Below are 20,465 nucleotides of genomic sequence, written 5' to 3'. Positions count from 1 at the left end.
ACGCGGGTACAAGAGGCTATCTGGGGAAAAAACAAAACCATCCGCTCCGGCTCACCTCTCGTTGAGGAGGCAAGGCCGGCAGACAGGTGAGTGACCTCTGACCCGGCCTGCCGTGGAGCGCTGCTCGACGCGCCAGGAATGTGTCCACACCTCTCGGCCAACCGCGTCACGGTGAGTGGGCGAGGAGGCGGTGGAAGACACGCAGGCCACCTAAACCCAAACACACAGAGAGAGAGTGTGTGTATGTGTGTGTGTGTGTGTGTGTGTGTGTGTGTGTGTGTGTGTGCACGTGTGTGTGCACGTGTGTGTGCACGCGCGCCCTGGCCTTTCTGTTATGGTCTACATTCTGTGGCACTGTGTGAATGTAGGGGAGAGTGTTTTGGGAGCGAGATTGATGGATGACTTAATCTGAAGGGACACGGGGAGAGTGTGTATGTATGTGTGTGTGTGTGTGTGTGTGTGTGTGTGTGTGTGTGTGAGAGCCGGGTGATAAGGATATTTTTGTCCATTTCAAGGCCTGGGCAGTTATATCAACTGTTGCTGAGAGTTCATCTGGGAAGAGAGTGTTTCTGGGAACATAGTTTCAAAGACAGAGAGCTGCAAAATATTTAAGTCCTGGTGAAATGAAAAACAAATGTTTTAATTTATTTAAATTTATGAAATAAAAGGAGCCTTTGGGTGACTATAGCGACTATAGAGAGCCACACCGGTCTTATAAAATCGCACTCCAACGTTTGTGGTACTTGGAAGCTAAAAGCAAAATATGGAGAGAGACAGGAAGAGATTGCGTTTGGATATCCGGAGACTAAAACTTGTTTTCATTTCCAAAACAATTTGTCTAAAGTTTAATTCATTCAAGGGAACTTTAATTTAGTTTTCCTTTTACTATTCTGTCACAGTACAGAAGCTGGGATGTTAAAGGAAAAGTTATTACAACGCGAGTCTAATTTCAGTGGTTTTGTCCATCGTTTGTTTCAGGTTTTTAAAAGCTTATTATGGAAAACTGTTGGCTTGTTTGTCTGATCGTCTAAACATTATAACAGCTGATAGAAATGAGCCAAAACTGTCAAAAGGAGAACAGAGTTGTAATCATCCTTTAATATTACCATGTACAAAAACAATTAAACAAAAGGGGCGAAAGATGAACATAATATTTATATAGATATATACAAATAATACTGTACAAGAGCACAAAGGTAGGAATAACAAGGATTTTCTGAATCTAGTGTAATCCGAGATGAATCAACGCTGTATCATAAACATCGGAACGGCAGTTTTTGAAAGTGTACACAAACCTACAGAAAAGAGCTGGACTGAATCTGGACTGTGCTCGTAAATATACCTCTGCATTCAAACTCCGTCTCTGTCTCACACACACACACACACACACACACACACACACACATTTTCAAAACGGGCAAATACATTCACGTTAGGGGTCAAATCCATTCGCTCCGCTTTCAACACAGGCACACCTGGACTGGCTAAAATTGAACCACCTGTAGTGGCTTGTATGGCTTGTTCAGCGTCACTCTGGGTGCTTCGCACATTATGTCAGCAGCACACACACACACACACACACACACATGCGTGGAAGAGTGTCCACTGGGATATGGAATGGACGTGCTGCATCCACAGTCCATGTCAGGGGAGTCATTTAGTGTGTGTGTGTTGAATCTTCCTCTCCTTGTGTGTCCGTATTTTCTCAGTCCATCTTAGGCTAAAGTGCTGCAGAGAGGAAGAGATTCAGTTTTATGTCAGCGGGTCCAGAGGGAATAGAAAGCACTTGGCCAAAGCGCTGAATTCCTCAATTTCTTGAGCCGCAGCAGCAGAAGAAATCCTACTGTGCGAGACATGAAACGTCTTAATAAAAGTATGTCCCAGGTGCTTTTGGCTGGTGCAGTCCGCCACCAGCTCCCACCGGACGACAGCAGAGGAATAAAAAGGACGTTTCGATCGTCTCAGTTCAAAAAAACCTGCTCCCAGACCTGTGCGATTCAATACTCCACATCTGGAGGACAAGAAAAGCCAAGGCATCGCTGTCCCATGTGTCCGTCCGTCTACCAGTTGCAGTCTTTCTTGAGAAGCGTGAGGACTTTGCGCCCCAAGGTGGCCTTCCACGGCTTGACGAAGCTCTTCATGTTGACCAGGAGGCGGCCCTGCTTACGGTCCGAGTGGCCCGCCACAAGGTACTCCAGCCCTGAGAAACGACGTCAAAGGTCAGGGACACTTAATCCACCTCAATCAACTTTAAAGCGGCTAAACAGCTTAGGTGTATTGCGACGTTACTGGCCTCTAAACAAAAGCCTCACAAAGAACTTTCTCTGATTGGCTGGGATGTGTTTGTTAAAGTAGTACTGAAGGAGACAATCACAGTGTGAGAAGCGGAGTGCTAGTCTGACCTGGGTTGAGGATCGGGCAGGTGCAGCCCCGTGCGGTCCAGGACTCGGGGTAAAGAGTGACGCGACCTCGCTGTATCTTCACCTTAGTGTTCTGACTGAGCACCTTCTGAACTTTGACTTCCACCTCGGCGTGGGAGCCCTTATCGTGGGCCGACAGCACTTTCACCTTCAGGACTGGGAGTCAAGTGGAGAAGACAAGTATTAATTAGAGTACAGTATTAATACTGCGGTATTAAAATCCTTCACAAGTGAAATAACCGTGAGAAATTCTTACCGTATGCATAATTCATGGTGCAGAACAGTTTACTGTTGGTCAGGGCTTGCTCTTTGCACTCACACTTCTCTGCAGGAGACGGATACACAGGTACAGATTAATATCAGTCACATAACTGGTGTGTGTGTGTGTCTGTGTGTGTGTGGTCTCAGATACTGTGCATGGCGTCCTAAGAATGCAAGCACAGTGTGTGTGTCCAGTGAGGAATGTGCCTATGAAAGCTGCAGTTACAGGCCGATGGTGGGGGGTCTAAGAGAAGGGACACATGGAAACTGTCCATGCACACACACACACACACACACACACACACACACACACACACACACATCCGTCTTTGTTCCATCGCCTTCTAAGGCCCTATGATGACTTTCATTACTTAACCATTAATGCTTGGTCACTGGGCTGTGGAGGAGGATGAATAACACACACACACACACACACACACACACACACACAGTCTCAACTCACCTGAGTAGTGTAGGGCAGAGAAGAGTTCGTCTACTCTGAAGATCCTCACCGGCTCGCTGGAGTTTCCCTCTAAGTTGTACAGGTCCAGGTCAGAGCTGCACAAACACACACACACACACACATTTTGCAAATAAATACACAGACCGTTTGCTGTGGATAATCATGTTACCTTACATAACAATTATAAGTTCTTTGCTATGAGGTACAAAGATTTGGGAAAAGGAAAATCACTGGTATCAGAAAGGCACTCGCTATCTACATATAGTTTTTTTTACTACTCACCCAAACATGCAGTCTCCAGTGAACGGATCACAGTCTCCTGCACAGTCACACGGACGGCAGCCATACTCGTGGAAGCCCCAGTATCCCACCATGCACCTGTCGCAGTGGTTTCCACCTACTCCGGGTTTGCAGATGCAATTTCCGTTGGAGGGGTCGCAGAGTGAGCCGTCAGCCAGGTGGAAGGGCATGGAGCCCAAGGGGTGACAGCTGCATGCTGGGAAGAGAAAAAAGTAGTATGGACAAGTCGTTAACATAGGGGAACAAAAAAAAAGTCATGTTTGGGAGCATTGAGTCTAAAGGTCTTTAAGCTGACAGTGTGCTAACCTGTAAATTACAAATTTATTACCAGGACTTGAGTATTTCATCATTCATCAGTTGTTCTATTTGTCTGTGTGGTGTTGTTGCAGGAGCTTGTAATACAAAGGCCTCTCTCTTTTTCTTATCTCTCACACACACAAACCTCTCCAGCTTTCTCCCCCCCTCTAATTGTGTGCTGATAGGGTGTTCTTTAAACAACCTCCAAAAACAATATACTTTTACACACACCCATGTTTCCACTGGCAGTCTGAGAAAACTACTGTCTGCTGTCTTTCTACCGTTATCAACACTGAGACCCGGAGCCTTTGCAGGGGGAGGTGTCGGGCCTCCCCATAAATCTGTCCCCCGTCCCGGGGGAGGACGAGGGAGGGAGACATGGTTAAGGAGAGAGGCAGAAGACGAGGAGGGAGAGACAAAGAGGGGGTGGTGTTTGCAGCCTTTTCTCTCCTGTTTAATGATGCTTGAAGCTCGACTGGCAGTAAATGACTCCAACTACTTACTGTACACCCAGAGGCATGACTCTGCACTCTCACCTCTTCTTTTTTCAATTATTAATGCTAATGTTTGACCATAGTAATAGAAAAAAACAGTCTGGAGGTTGTGTTTTTCTCAAACCAAAGCTCATGTGATGGTAAATTCTGTTGGCTGTAAACAGAACAATACATTCACAAGATTGCACGCTTTTTAAAAAACACCTCAAGGGCTGACGAGCACCCTTTAGTGGCTTTTCTGGAGCTTTAAATTGTATCACACGAGTTGTCCAGTTGTCATGAAAGATGTAGATGTTCAAGTGTATTTTTGGCTCTGTTACTACGGAGGAATGTTCAGATAAACAGCAAAAATATTCATTACTTAACTTTTATATCACATGCCCGGACATCTATCAATATGCAGATGCAAAAAAATATCATGGCTGACTTTCAATATTATCTTATAGACAAAAGAATAATAAATTGTTAGTGTTATGTTATATTTCCTGAATTCCTCATTAAGAGGGGGCAGGAATGACACGTCTAGGTTTGGGATGAAGCACACCGCTGTCTTCAGCCTGTCACAACGATGTCACATAAACCTCCTTGAGCTCCGAACCAGATGGTTAATCAGACAAAAAGATAAGATAAACCTTATCATAAGACCGAACTGTGTAATATCAATAAAATCATAAAGACATCGCATTTATAGACTTCATAGACGTGCACAGAAGATATACAAATACCAGACATGTCCTAGACAAGATCTTTGCGTGTGTGTGTGTGTGTGTATGTGTGTATCAGGACCTTATCGACACTATTGTTTGGTGAGCAGCCTCCACACGTTAATAATCAACCGAGCACCACCTGAGGTCCATGTAAAGCCGAAAAACACGTGTTACGATGTGTTCGGTACGCGCGTGTGTTTACATATCTGCGTGAGAGTTTATGAGCATTTGAAGGGGGTCACTACACAAGGACTGCTTTGTGTAAATATGTGTGCATAAGAGAGCTGCAGGAGCTCCGACTATGAAAACTTCGTGAGACATGACAAGACACCTGCCTGAGCAGCCAGTGTAGACAACAAACACCCCCCCCCCCACACACACACAAATATATATATACACACACTGTAACTTTCCCCCCTGCTAAAGAGTTTTGGTGTGTACAAGCTTGACAGGAGTGTTTTCTTTCCAGGGCCCCTCGGAGCCTGGTATGAAAAAAATGTTCCTCACGACGGAGGGAAATTCCTCCATTGTCAGCGGGATTTCACAACCTGTACCTTCGTCTCAGGGGTTCTCCAAAGCACGCCGTCGCTCCTTTTTTGTCCATCAATCAGCTGTCAGAGTGAGGATCATTACCCCTCCACGGTTACACAAAAACCACACGCACGACACCCAATCCCTGAAATCTAAACCCTCTTACATGTCTGTTCTGTATGACTATCACATCTAAACTTTATGGTCTTAAATTGGCATGGGGAAAAGACATGATAGGTAATAAAATACTGAAGAACAACAATGGAATCAGGCTGTATCATGTTGGTGTACATGGCTCCAATGGAAGGAGTTTGAATCTATGCTAATAAGAGACGCCACAATATGCAACCAAGGGCTGAAACGCTGTAGCGGTTGGTGGGTTAAAGGGTTTAAAAAGTTTTTAAAATGTTGAGAAATATTTGTATTTCTGTTAAATGGATCTCTTGATGTAAAGAAATAAAATAAAATGTGCACGACACCCAAATTCGGATTGATACAATTGGGCTGATAGCCAACATATTGTCCCTCCTATATGTTTTTGAATGCTTTGGTGCAATTTGTCATTTATTCGACACGTTTTAAATTCAATGTATACGCCTACGTGAACACACACAACCTTGTACTTCTATCTTTAAGACACTCATTGACATTATGTATTGGGTAGCTCCTTACACTAAACTTAACCATCACAACTAAATGCCTGACCCAACCCTTACCCCAAACCTAATTCTAACGTGTCTAACGTCTAATGTCCTCACTCTGAAGGTCTAAAACTTATTGGTCCTCACAAAGATGGCTGTACAAGTGTGTACACACACACACACGCACTAGAAATGATGTGTGAGTCCAGCATACCTGCAGGACTGAGCTCACTGGGTCAAATCTGACTCATAATCAGACGGGGAATGTAGCCACTGCTGCGTGTTTATGGATGACTATCGCGTGTTTACTTAAGACTTGTCTCATCACCGGAGGGCAGCACGCCGCTCAGACACACACGTACACACGGAGGACCCTCACGCCCGACTACCAATGATTACCCCGAAGCTACTGCAGCTCTGAGTCACGCATGAAAAATGGCAAAACAAGCCCGAGATGGACGCGCAGGGGTTTGTGTGTCGAGCTTTGAGTCAGAAGAAGGAATGCCACCATCTGATGATTAACTCCGGTGTAAACTGCGCTGGAGCGTGGGCCGTCTGCTGTCTCACACACACACACACACACACACACACACACACACACACACACACACACACACACACACACACACACACACACACACACACACACACACACCTAGGGCCAGGTGCCCATGAGGTATCAGCGCTATCCAGCACGTCTCGGCTTGCGATCTCTCAGTTCTCCGCATTCCTTGTGAGAATGAGATCGCCGTGCCAGCGTGGTGTGCGTATGAGTTTGATGTTATGATTCACACCAGCAACATTTTGTCAACACCGGTATGATTAATTATGCTATATGACATTTATATAGTGTGTTCTACACGTTGCGGTTCGCAAAAAAATGTAAGGCATGGCAACATCCCTGCGTCTAGTATTTACTAGTGAAATTCCTGAACTCATCTCATGCACATAGACTGAAATCTGAAAAGCCACAATGTTCACTGTGATTAGCAACTGTTTGTATGTGTTGTGTGTCTTACGTTTGCAGGAGTCGGTGGCTGTCTGTGGTCTCTGGGGGTCTCTGTAGAAGCCGGCTTTGCATTTCTGACACTGACGTCCCTCAGTGTTGTGCAGACAGTCACAAAGGCCTCCGCTGCGCTGGCCGGACTCACGCCACGCCGTCCAGTCAAAGCGGCAGCTCTGAGCGTGTCCGTTACACTTGCACTCTGGTGTGAGAGGGGAGGAAATCAACACTTTGAGTCGCTGTCGCTTTTGACTAAGATATAGAGCTTTTAGAGTATCAAACAGTAGATTATGCTGCAGGACTGGTTTGAGACGTTGTTATGGACATGTTGAGGCTTTACTGTGTCTGTGGGTCTCCAGTGGAATCCACTGGTAACTGTTGGGTGTCCAGTATTCTACAGCTGACATTGCAGCTCTAACTTACTTAAAAAGATGCTTGAGATTTATGTATATTTGTTGCAGGAACTACGTTGATAACCCATGACTCTCTAGAAGTTTAACTTCCAAGAAGATAGTGAACAGAAGTGAACATATTTAGACTGTGGAGGGACGTAGAGACGCTGTATACGTCTCTGGTAGAGATCTGTCAATCACTGTGTAGCTCCGCCCTAAAGCATACCCTGCTTTATGGTCTGTTTGACTCTAAATGGACCATCATTGACTAAATGAACATCATGCTGTATTGAAGAAGACTTGAAACTAGAGATTGAGACCATAAACTCATGTTTACAATGTTTACTGAGGTAATAAATCAAGAGAGAAGTAGAGTCATTTTCTCATAGACTTCTATACAACCAGATGAGTCGCCCCCTGGTGGACATTAGAGAGAATGCAAGTTTAAGGCACTTCTGCACTGGCTTCACAAAAGGAGGATGCCTTCTGGTTGATGGTCCAAAATGGCAAGTTGTTTTGCTCAATTTGTGCTCTTTACTTTATCTTTTCCCTGCACCAGTTTGCCATGTTGGTGCACCCTAACTCTCCTGTATGCTGCTTGTTTTTTACAGCTAATTCCAGCGTCCTCTTCCCCTAAATCCTCATCAGGGCTTTGTATATCATGCTTTGTTCAACATGCACGTTCTACAGGCTGTTGCTGTCTATGCAGATGCACCGATTAATGGTGGTTACTGTTCAGTTGTTTGTTCTAGGTCTTGTGTGAGAATTTTAAGTTCCCTCGGTGGGGAAAGGTGGGTCAGTGTTTGTTCGACTCACTCCGACATTCGTGTGGAGCGCCCGTCAGTCCGTCAGCGGGCTGCCAGGGTCGGTCGTTGTAGAGCGGAGTGCAGCGCTCGCAGTGATCACCTGCAGTGTTGTGTCTGCACACACACTTCCCATGGACCTGAGAGAGAAAGAGAGGGAGAGCTCATTAGCAACAAGCGAGATGATAGACAGAGGTAGAGATGGAAGGATGGGAGGAACAAAGAGGTCAGTGTGATGGAGAGGAAAGTTTCCCACGTGAGGACAAGCATGCTGGGGGGTTCCTCTCAGATTTTACACTCTGCATTTCTTCTTCTCTCTTTCCTTCCCTGCGTCTCTGCCTTTTCTCTTCCTCTTCTCCGCTTCCTCTCACTCCATCTCTCTCAGTCTCTCTCGTACTCCCTCGCCTGAAAATTAGTGAATGGACATTGATTGTTTGGCTTCATCACTGGAAACCAGAACGGGCCTCTGGTCTGAAAAGCTTGTGTGTGTGTGTGTGTGTGTGTTTACGAGTATGTGTGTGTATGAGAAGAGTGCAAATATGCAGCGAGAGAGAGCACAATAACAATCTCCTTGTCATTCCTGTGAGCTGGAATGCCATGCATGCTGGATAATGATTGAAGGAGGGGGGGGGGGGGGGGGGGCATGGCATCTGAGGAAGCTCTTTATTTGTTTGCGTTACACCGTGCAACTGTAATGTAGGACACACACTGTTATACAACGATTGTAGAGGCAGACACACACTGATCGACATGGAAAATAACTGAAAACGCACAAAAACACACAGATTGGTGCATTTGTTTCCCACGGTGTGTGTGATGGCTCTGATTCACACAGTAACACACTGTACTCGTATAGCAGAGACTTAAACACATCCACATGCTATAGACTAGAGCCAAATGTGCTCTAACCCCAGATCAGTCCTGCAATGTAGAGGCGAACACACGCGCACACATGACTGCTTTTACAGCGTTTCAATCACAGTAATAGGGGGAAGCAATTGCGAGGTCCAGGCAGGAGAGCTAATGGCACATATCGCAAAAATAATATGAAAAAATAGGTAATTAATGGAAAACAGTGGAGAGAAATGAGTGGAAAAAGAAGAAATGGACAAGAGGGGAAGGAAAAGGGCAGCAGCTGGCTCGGGTCCAGACAGCTGGTATTTAAACCCATTTCACATGTTTACCATACCGTGATACGGGACAATTAACACATGTACACACTGAGAGCTGCACACACGCAATTATGTAAACGCCACCGTCCACGGGACACGGCAGAGACGGACTGATGTGTGACGCCAATGATATCAGTTACTTTAAACTTCCATCGGTGCCAAAAAGGAAAAATCATGCAGCTGTAGAATCAGAAACGAATAATTAAATGTAGAAACATACTTTTGGAGGGTCGGATAATGTTTTGAGTTTTTCCATTATTAGACAATGAGGTCACAATGGACTGCTAAACGCATTAAAACCTGCAGCTACTGCCATTTTATAATACTCAATTATTCAATTAACACATAAAAAAAAATGTAAAACAATGTGTCTCGTGTCATTAAATTGCTGAACGTGATTCAAACTTGACAACATGTGATGTATACCATATGTTTTAAGTTGTCTCTACTCCTGTGACTGAAATAATGTAAAGATCTAACACACAAATGTCTCTTACAGGCCGAGTAGTACTGCTAATAAACAGACGTTCACTCTGTGCGTCTTAAAGAAGAACAGACAAATAAGTGAATATGTAAGAGAGGTGCAAGTGAAAGAAATGAACAGAAAGATGTAAAGAGGCACAGAAAGATGTAAAGAGAGGCAGTTAGTTTGTGAAAAACAAAGAACACACATCTAATTGGACTAATTGCGGCCAACGCTCCAGTAGTTGTCCCTGGATGTCATTAGGTTTGTAAATGTGTGTGACTGTTGGCTTTGTGGCAAACTAACAGACAGTGTAATCACCCTGAACCGCAAGAAAAACCCATGTGGGGAAACAGGAGCACAAAATAATCCAACAACAACAAACAAAGTGGCCTTTTGGTCTACGTTCACAGTGTCTGAGCAGCAACGACTCGACCAATCAAAGGGTCACTTTCACCGCTGATTACTACACACACACACACACACACACACACACACACACACACACACACACACACACACACAGACAAAACACTGCATGCTTAAGCACACACACACTAAACACACAGCAGACCAAACAAACAAACCTACACATATGAACAGAAGAGAATAGAATACCGTACTGTATGTTTAGTGTAAACCAAAAATAGCTAATATTTACTCAAGTACGTGTGATTTGAATGCAGGGCGTTTACTTGTCGTGGAGTACTTTTCCTTAAAGGAACAGTGTGCAGGATTTAGGAGAGATTTATTGTTAGAAATGGAATATAATATTCACAACTATTTTTTGTGTATAACCAACTTAAACTAAGATTTGTTGTGTTTAAGCTAGCTTAGAATTAGTCCTTCGTATCTACACAGGGAGAGGATCCTCTTCACGGAGTCCGCCATGATTCTACGGTAGCCCAGAACGGACAAACCAAACACTGGCTCGAAAGAGAGTCCTCAGTGTTTTTACGTTACCCGAGGGCCACTGTAGTTCTCTCTAAGTAAAGGAATACTTCCATCCCTGAGTCATCACTAATCTCTTCCCTCATCTCCCATCTCGTGCTGCTCTGCTTGTTTGGGTTTTGCCAGAAACGGCGGCTCTGGGTCGAAACAGAGACGCAAAACAAACTGCTGATAAAACTGCTGTAAAAGTCTCTTATATAACTTCTGTGTGTTGACCGAATGCTGCCAGCATGGGGCACTGCAGAACGATGACCTGAGGTAATGTCGTGAGGGCGGTTAAGAAGGATTTACTGTTCAAACGTTACGTCTTGGGAGCAGTTGGACTAATATTTGTGATGAAAGATGAATATCTGCCACACGTGTTAGCATTAAAATGATCTATTATTTTTATTCGTGCTATTGTTATCCTGGCGTGCAGAGCAGAGTTTTACAGCCATGTGGTCTAAAGACTATTTCAGAGGACTTTCTACCCTCAAAAGAAGGAAATCCTGATGAATACACTCGGTAGAGCCGCTTGGAATTTCTTGGCATGAAAATAGCCGGATTTAAAGACTGTGTCCAATAAATCGGCTATCAGCAGCTTCAATACAAAAAAACGCTGGTATCAGCAAAGAAAACACATGAATGCTCTCGTTCATTTGTCACGTGAAATACCAAACACTTCATCTGCTTCTTATCAGGATCAAATACGTCAGAATGCAATTTTTTAGGGTCTGAAAAGTGACAATATGTTTGTCCATTTCCTTAAAATTCCTTTACTACTTTCTTGATGTCGTACTGTTGTTATAAGTTGTTAAGGAAACTTCTTGTTGACTCTCACTTTCCCAGTCGAGCCTGTTTCAGAACAGACTTTCTGTTTGTGGAGATGGTTGTGATAATAGCATGAACTCTGAAACACCGAATCAGCCGCGTCCGTTCACACCTTCATCAACACATCAACGCCGTCATCAACCCTTGAATCAATATCTACAGCTCTTGTGTTTGTTATGAAACAGGAACATAAGCCGTTGATCTGACCTGACAGAAGAACAGAGGAAGCAGGAGAGAGAAAGGCGATCCCTCCCTCACCACCCCTCCTTTAGTCTGTTATTAAGACGACTGTCAACACAAAGTGAACGAGCTGTTTCGTCCGTAAGTATCCAGCCTTATAATCTTCCTCAGAACAAGTGGGAAGGCCGCCCATTGGGGTGTGATGACTCCGTGATAAATATGTGAGAGAAGTGTCAGTATGTCAAAACAAGGCGGAGGGAAGGAAGTGTGGTGCATTAGTATCACAGCATCAAGGCTTAAAACAAGCTTAATACACATTATTGGAAATAAAAGCATTGATATTTTCTTTAAAGTACCCGTAGACCTGATAGTAAATGTTTTGTTTAGTCGTAAACAAACTCTTAAGACCTTTACACACACAGGGGGAGTTCTAAAAACATATTTTTTCAAATCTATTCAAACCTTTTATTGAAAAAGTGTTGCAACTGTAAATAGTTTTGATCCAAAATATTTGCAGACGGGTATTTAGCATTTTGTTGCCGTTAATTCGCCCCCCGTTGTGCAAAGGCCTGAACCCACATGGTGACCCGATGCTCCTGTCTTACCACATGGTTGGTGCGGTCTCTGATGGGCTGGTAGCCCGGTGCAGGAACACACTGCTCGGCGTGTCCGTTACAGAAGCAGCTTCCCTTCACGATCAGGTCGTAGATGGCAAAGTGGCGGGTGGGAGGAGCTTCGTGTGCGGCGGCGAGGTCTTTGGCCTGGCAGGGACACGACTGCCTCTTCAGCAGTCTGATCCGGATGTTGGTCACCCTCAGCTGCTGCTGGCCCTCCACCCCGAACGGATCCAGGGACTCCCACTTTGGGAGGGTGCGGTAGATCACCTGTTTGGACAGAGAAAGAGAGAGAGAGAGATCTGCTGTCATCCTTTTTATTATTTATTTTTCCTTATTCAAGGAAACACCTGATTGGAGGAATGTGCCACTCGCTGCCTGGACTGTCAGCTGTCTTTTCTTCTGATGGTTAAACTGTAAACTTCATTATTCATTTATTGGTCATTTTGAAGTAAGAAGTTAGCGATGTAGTTGCAGAAGAGTGCAATTCATTAGAGGTCTCGTGTGTAGGATTTGGCGACCGTGTGGGAGAACTACGGTGGCCGACGCGAAAAGTGAATGATGTTTGGTTTGTCCCTTCTGGGCTACTGTAGAAACATGGCGGACGGCTCAGTGAAGAGGAGCCGCTCCGTATGTGGATATAAACGGCTCATTCGAGGGTAATGAAAACACAGCAATTCTTATTTTCAGCTAATTGTACACTATAGAAAACATACGTATTAATGTTATATTCCAATAGATCCCCTAAATGCTGCAGCCTGGACCTATTAAGTTTGTGACTGGTCCACATTCAAGCTGCCAGGCTTGATTGATTCTCTGGAGATGTTTCCAAACAATGAAATGTTTAACAAAAACTGAGTTTGCAGCAATGACTGGCCCTGGAAAGCTATATTTGAATGGCCAGATGCATCAAACTTTACACTATACAGGCGTTCGCCCACATACTGCGATTAGCAACAACAAAAATGTTATAACCCAACATTTCATTTTGCCAAATACACATGGCAGATAATGAAGTCTTGTGTGAATGAGCACAAGCTGTGTCCCTTGAGTTTTTGAACGGTAGATGAAATTGGCAGGTCAATACCTTTTCTTTGCGGTTTTGGCTTTCTTCCTTTTGAGGCTCTTGAACGTGCAGCACAAACTCACACAGGGTTAGTTCTCCCTTCAGAAGGTGGATTTGTTTTGTCGGCTTCATGGTTTCCCTCATCCTTGATTTACTTTATTCCTTTAAATACGGAAAAGAGTAATACAATTCTTAACAGCAAAAAAACCCTTGTTTTCTCTTGCAGCCCGGTGATTTAAACGGATTAGACGAGCGTATTCAGTTTGCACAATCAGGTTCATTGATGCTTCTTGTGTCACTACATCTGTCACGTTAACGAGGGTTTGTTTTGGTATCATTTGTGCACCAAACTATGACCTTTACACCCCCGTCGTCTTTGACTACGTCCTCACGTGACCATGGGTGTCCTGAAATGAGTGAACCCAACCTTTCTCCCTCTCCGTGTCTGGTCCCCGGACATCCTTCAAATCCAAGATCCCTTTATGGGCGGCCTGCCATCGCTGTGGCTATCGCTGCCACTAGCAACCAACACTACTGCTGTTGTCGGGGTGAAAGAGTGGTGTCTGCCACAACTCTCGCTGTGAAATAAATGTGTGTGTCGGTAGTGTGTCTCTTTACAAAGTGTGTGTTGTTGTCGCTGGCCATCATTGATATCATTGGACGAGTAGTGTGTGTGTGTGTGTGTTTTAAGTGTGTGTGTGTTTTCATTGGTTGACGCAAGATGAGAGCAAAAAAAGCCCCCATGTGGCTCCCTCATTGGCTGGATGACTGGCCGAGAGTGTGATGGGAGGAACGCTATTAATTTCCCTGTTGTTGGAAAAGGTCACGGGGTCACAGCATTGTGGTCCACAATTAAGAGAACACGACAAATAGGACGAGGGGCGCCGGTCCGCGGGAGAGCACGGAGAGCAGGGCCAAACAAAGACGGGGACGGAGATCCAGCTTCACATAACTCAGGGCCGGACAAAAGGCCCGCGACAGCCCGGTGACACCACAGCAACACCAGCACACACACACACACACACACACACACACACACTGGCATGCACATAGACATCGGTTTTTTCCTTTACACAACACAAATTCCTCACCAGGACTGCTTGGAGATCTTACTACGTAATAATACGTCGTAGTTTTCCTGTAAAGCTGGAGACAGAATGTTGGTGTTCGCAAATACGCTGACGACACCCACATTTACGTTAATTTGAACAGCGAGTAAATGTCAGACTCCCCGAGAGTCCTTAATGGGTTTTATGTAGCCAAGCAATATGGAAACAAGTTTAGCTAATCTAGGAATTTATCAGTGTTTATTTTAAGGGTTAAAAGTGAGAATATCAGAACAAAGTCATGGTGAAAATCTATTGTTTTGCTCAAAAGACTAAACTAATAATACGGCGCACATTCAGCTGTTTATTTGTGTCGTCTTCCTCTTATTTTCGCTTCTCTTTTTACTACGCAAAGCGTGCTCTGAGTTAAAAGACTTTTTTTCTTTCAAATGACAGTAAACAGAGTCCTCTTGGAGCAGAAAACTTTTTGATCTCAAACTCTACGAGGTTGCACATGTACAAGTGACCCAACAAAAACAGGAAAGAAGAAGACCCATATAGCAAAACATGATGAATGGCTAAATACTTTCATTGGGGTTTTTTGGGGCTCCAAGGACACACCATGTGTTTCAGTGAGAATCACTGTGGATAAACATTTGTACTGGCACTTGTTTAGGAGGGAACCCCACAGGGAACCGTTAACCATAATTGACTTTACATGTGCAGATTGAAACGCTATTTTAAGCTGTCGCTGCTGTGTCTAGTGTGGAATCTGTCCACCTGCGTCCTGAGGCAATGGGTTCACTGTGGGCCATGTGTCCACTTCAGGCTGAAAAAATAAAGTAAGTCTGGCTTAAACAGGAGTAATTCCATCAAAGCACTGTGGACTGTAATCTGGTAAACAGGCACAATGGGCATTGATGGAAGGAGAAAGACAGAGAGGGGGGGATGGGTGTCTAGCCAACAGTACCAACATCCATCAGAGCAACGGCACTTCCTTCCCAGCAGACAGACGGAAAGCCGACTGTATGTGTTTATCTGAAAGGGCACGGACAAGTGTATGTGTGTGTGTGTGTGTGTGTGTGTGTGTGTGTTCGAGGAACTGTGAAAAAGAGAGAATATGTGTGTTGGCTGGTCTGCCTCACTCTCTTCCCTAAGGAGGTCAGTCTCTACAACAAACTCTCACATTCTTCCAGCCCAGCTGACCTCATAAATAAGACAAGAAACCCAGCACGCACACATGCACACCCACACACACACACACACACACACACACACACACACACACACACACACACACACACACACACACACACACACACACACACACACACACAGACACACACACACCATCTTTTTCTGCACATTACAGGTGAACACAAAAAGCTTTCAGCGTACCATTTGTCTGGTAATTTTTCTGAAAATGATCCTAAGGCTGGAACTAAAAGATTATTTTCATTCTTTTGTTTAAGGGACGTTGCAAAATAACAATAAATTCTATTTACAATGAAAAACAGCAAATCCTCAGACACCAGACTATTGTTGAGTCTGTTCAGTGCTAAGTTATAGTAAGTTTGATGTACATTTATTTGTTTATTGTTCTAAAAAACATGTATTATTAGTTTTCTCAAAGATTTAGATTTCAATTAACACTTTCTTTGTTTCCAAGTTCATATACTTTCGCCATGTCAGCTGAGCAAACTCCATCCGCTGATGGAGGCCACAAGACGCAGCCGAAAGCTCTGGAAAACACCCAGTTAGTTATTATAAACGCTCAGCATATTTGTACATGAAACACAGAGGAAAAGGGGAACTGCATCCCTGAGACTCATACATAGTGCACAGTGAAAGGCTTTGTTGTCATCACTTTGCACAGACCACAGACTGTTAAACTGTCATTATAGCTGCTGTACAATCACAACATAAACACACGGGAGCAGAGAGAGTGCGAACAGCTGAGCAGCAGCAGCTGCAGGTCTGTCAGACCGCTACTTGACCTCTTTTAATCTCTGGGTCATCGGTTAAGGGGTTAGAGGTCAGAGGTCACGCTCCCAGCACAGGTGGCTGAGACGTGCACAAACCAAAATGTGAAGCACAGAGTCGGAGAGAGAGGGGGACACGGAAGAGAAAAGAAGCCATTTTTTCACACCCTCAAGCAAAAAAGGTGGAGAGAAAATCATGTAAAAAAAAAAAAATATGCACAAAAGCAGAAGTACATAAAGAAAGATTTATGATACAGCAGCAGAATGAGGCCACTGACAGCTGAATACTTGGAAAGAGTCGTGGAAGAGAAGGCCCGTCAAAAAGAGGGCGTAGACACACATCACATACGAGAGCGCTGCAGGGAGTCCGGAGCAGCACCACGCTCGGCATGCGCCTCCACACACATCTGCAGAGCAGCTCCCGACACACACTGCTTCAATTAAACATCAATGGGCTTCAGGAAGCCCTCTCGTGCTACAGTCAAAGTACGCCTATTAAACACTCACACACACAGCTTCCCCCACCTGGATGAGCTCTGCTTTCATTCTGCTCAGCCGGTATGACTGTATGTCTTCTCGCATGTTGCGTGACTTACAGCGGACAGGACTGAATTTGTTCCAGTAGGATGGGTAATGATACACTTTAAGTCATTTGTTAAGAAAAGAATGAGCGCACTGGCTTGTATTATGATTTACCTGAATGTGACATAATTAACAATTCATTCATAGAGGGAGAAAAAAAAGCTGAGCAGGAAACTCTCCGTCACCCCCCTCCAGCGTTTCACTGCAGGTGTGTATCCGCACCTCCTTTCCACCTGCGTCAACCTGCTTTGACGAGAAATGGTGGGAAATCAACCAAGACTTGATGCAAATCTGATCAACCAACGCACATGTGGCAGGTAGTCAAATTGTTGTCGCTACGGTCAAATACATTCAGAGGAAACTGAGAGAGAGAAACGTCACTGTGTGTACTTGACTCTAGAACTTAATTCAGTTTTATTAACAACAAAGTGCTACATCTTTGTGCTCTTTTTTCCTCCTCTGTTTGTGTCACAACCCTGAAACCTGCGTCAGCGGATCTTTTGGTCACTTGGGGGGTAAATATCTGAGGAAAACATCTGTCTCTGTTGCCGCTAAATGCTCCACTATGTCCACCAGCTACTTGCTAACTTTCTGTTTTCTGTTTCTATTGATGCTGGGAACATGTGGTGCATGTGCAAACTGCTTAAAAGCAGCTGCTCATGTTGCTGGAAATGATGCTGATGAGAGCTGTGAGAATGAACCGAAACAATGAGCGTAAAGATGCTCAAATGCTCCGTAGAGCTGTGGTTTGTTGCTATGAGCCACATCTGTCACATGCAGTCATTTAGAACGGACACACGGCTCCCTCCTCACCTCTCCGCGGTTGCAGGGATAAGCCCCGGAGTATTTGGCGGTGCAGACGGCCCCGTCCCGGCCCACGCCTGCCTTTCCCTCCTCCATCCCGAAGGCGGCGCTGCAGTTGCCGGCGTAGTACTGCAGCATCTTCCACGATCTCCCAAAGTCCTGCGACCGCTCCAGGGTCATGGCGGCCGGCCTCGGCGAGCGAAACACCACGATGAGATGCGTGAAGTAGAACTCAGCCTCCAGGTCCAGCTGCACCGTCTCGGGCTCCACCCCTTCAGCCGACTGCCACCAGGTGTTGGGGTGACGGAAGGAGGAGTCCGACATGGCCCCGGCCAGGTGGGACTGGAGGGGCAGGCCGGCGTTGCATTTGGCGCACTTGGCGGCGTCGCAGGCCAGGTTGGCGTTGGGGTCGGAGTACGAGCAGTAGAGCTCGGTGCCGTTGTTGCCACAGACGGTCTGCGTCAGGACCCGGCGACCCAGGGCTAAGTTACCCATGCGGGGGTTGCAGGCCCGGCTCTCACAGCGAGGAGCCACACCGGCACGAAACACCTCCACCGACAGACCTGCATGGAAGAGAGAGAGGGGGAAAAAAGAGTTTACATGTGTGCTATAAGGTGACTAAACTGCTTTCTAGAGAAAAGAAGATGTTAAGTGGGCGTGACACTCATTATACCTCAACTTAAAGGGTCAGTTCACCCAAATCACACACCTCTAGTACTATTTATCCATGCTATTTTGAGATTTCTGTCTCTTGAGGTTTCTGCTTTCATCCCAGTACAATGAAGGTAACTGAAATACACAGCATTGAGGCATTAAAATAGCACCAAAATCACATACTGGACAAGTCACCGGGACTATTTCTTCGATAGGATGCAGGAAGGAGGCAGAGAAAGACAGACTACGGATAAGTAGGAACATTTTTGTGTTGTAACTTGTTGTTAATTTACTTTTTTAAGTCCAAAAGTCCCGATTTTAACTTCTTTAATAAGCAGGTTTGGAGGTTTTGGAGAGTTTAGTAAACAGACAAATCCGAATCTAAGTAACAGAGTATGTGAGAGAGTCTGTGGGCGAGCTGAGAATAATAGTGACTCAATGTGTGTGTGTGTGTGTGTGTGTGTGTACACAAGCCAAGTGATTTACCTTGATGGGAAATGTTATGCAAAAGGAATAATAGAGGCATTGTGCACCTGCCTGCAGCCAGCGCGGACTCTAACACAGACAAAGTTTGGCAGCTCGTGGAGGATGAGCAGCATTCAGACGCCTTCCAGACGCTCTCCAACCCCCCCCCGAGGGCCACAGTGTCATCTTCCAACGCGGATTTATTATCCAGAACCCGGAGCTCGCTTTGTTTCTCAACGTCAGTGACTTCACAGATAGACTCGTATTAAACCTTAGGGCCTGGATCAGTGAACTTTTGCACTGAGGGATCTTTTCTGGAGGGATGTTCTTTTGTTAGAGTGGAGTTCATGCTGAATTACATAACTGTCTGTATGTGGCGAGGTCATGAGGGGAAGACTGGAACCTTTTAGACTGAATAACCTTTATTTTGTGCTAATTAATATGACATAAACTAATAAACAAGAGTTAATGATGTTGTATTAAACTGAATTTAATGTAAGAGTTTAGATATACATAATTTGGACGCTATTAATCTATAAAGATGAATCACAACTCTTGCATGTATAGTACCAGTGAACAGCAATAAGGCTCAAACATATCCTCCTCTGCTCTGCGTCTCCTCGAGGTTTACATGGAGACTTGAGTTTCATAATTTAGTTTTTGATATTGAATTATATATTAACGTGTTATAGATGAGGGCTCAGGTGTTTAAAACAACTCAGGTGAAACTCTTCCAGTCAAGAGATTAAATTGCCTAAAAATCCAGGCGAGTTGTGCATTCCTGCTCTTCTCCCTTCATATTGTTGAATTAGTGACAATAACTCTGTAATTAGGATGTTTTGATGTAACAAAAAAACATACTAACCTGCATTTGACAACACGGCCAGGCTGATAGCAAATAGAATCATCATCTCTCCGTGTTTTAAAGGAATAATCCGAGGTATGCGAAGAAGAAGAAGAGGGAGAAAATCCGAGGAGTTATTCGGACATCAAGTACGCGAAGATTTCATCCGCGGTGGCAAGTGCGTAGGTTTCAAATCCAGTGTGGACTTTCTCTTTCACTCAGCTGCGATCCAATAAGCCGATAACAACTCGTGAAGAAGCGACATGGTCCCGGACGGTGTGCGATGTCCCGCTGAGAGAGAAGAGGACCGATGGTGAAGTGAACGGGTCTGCTCAGCTCGTCTGCTGCTTCGGGACGCGCAGCGTGTTTCATTTCCCCGCAGTGTGCGCCTGTTCACCCGCTCTGCCCCGCAGATCTATTTCTAAGGAGCTGCGGAGAGAGAGAGGGAGAGAGAGACGGAGAGGTTGTGCAGTGAGAGCAGCAGCTCCGCCTCTCCTCCGCAGTTTTTTTCTCGCATTTA

General features: G+C 45.0%; 1 protein-coding gene across 1 annotated transcript; it reads right to left on the bottom strand.

Annotated features, from left to right (window-relative positions):
* Positions 1 to 1,076: 1,076 nt before the first annotated feature.
* ntn4 (netrin 4) lies at positions 1,077 to 20,338 on the bottom strand. The gene is made up of 10 exons (XM_079183662.1): positions 19,967 to 20,338; positions 17,992 to 18,545; positions 12,494 to 12,772; positions 8,326 to 8,452; positions 7,134 to 7,319; positions 3,427 to 3,640; positions 3,145 to 3,239; positions 2,677 to 2,745; positions 2,403 to 2,576; positions 1,077 to 2,200 (listed from the first exon to the last, which is right to left on the bottom strand). The coding sequence occupies exons 1-10, from the start codon at positions 20,010 to 20,012 to the stop codon at positions 2,061 to 2,063; spliced, it is 1,884 nt and encodes a 627-aa protein (XP_079039788.1). The 5' UTR covers positions 20,013 to 20,338; the 3' UTR covers positions 1,077 to 2,060.
* Positions 20,339 to 20,465: the final 127 nt, after the last annotated feature.

Source organism: Pholis gunnellus (assembly GCF_910591455.1).
Source record: "Pholis gunnellus genome assembly, chromosome: 22".
NCBI classification, from domain to species: Eukaryota; Metazoa; Chordata; class Actinopteri; order Perciformes; family Pholidae; genus Pholis; species Pholis gunnellus.
The sequence above is the reverse complement of the archived record's forward strand: the minus strand, read 5'-3'. Positions and strand labels throughout refer to the sequence as shown.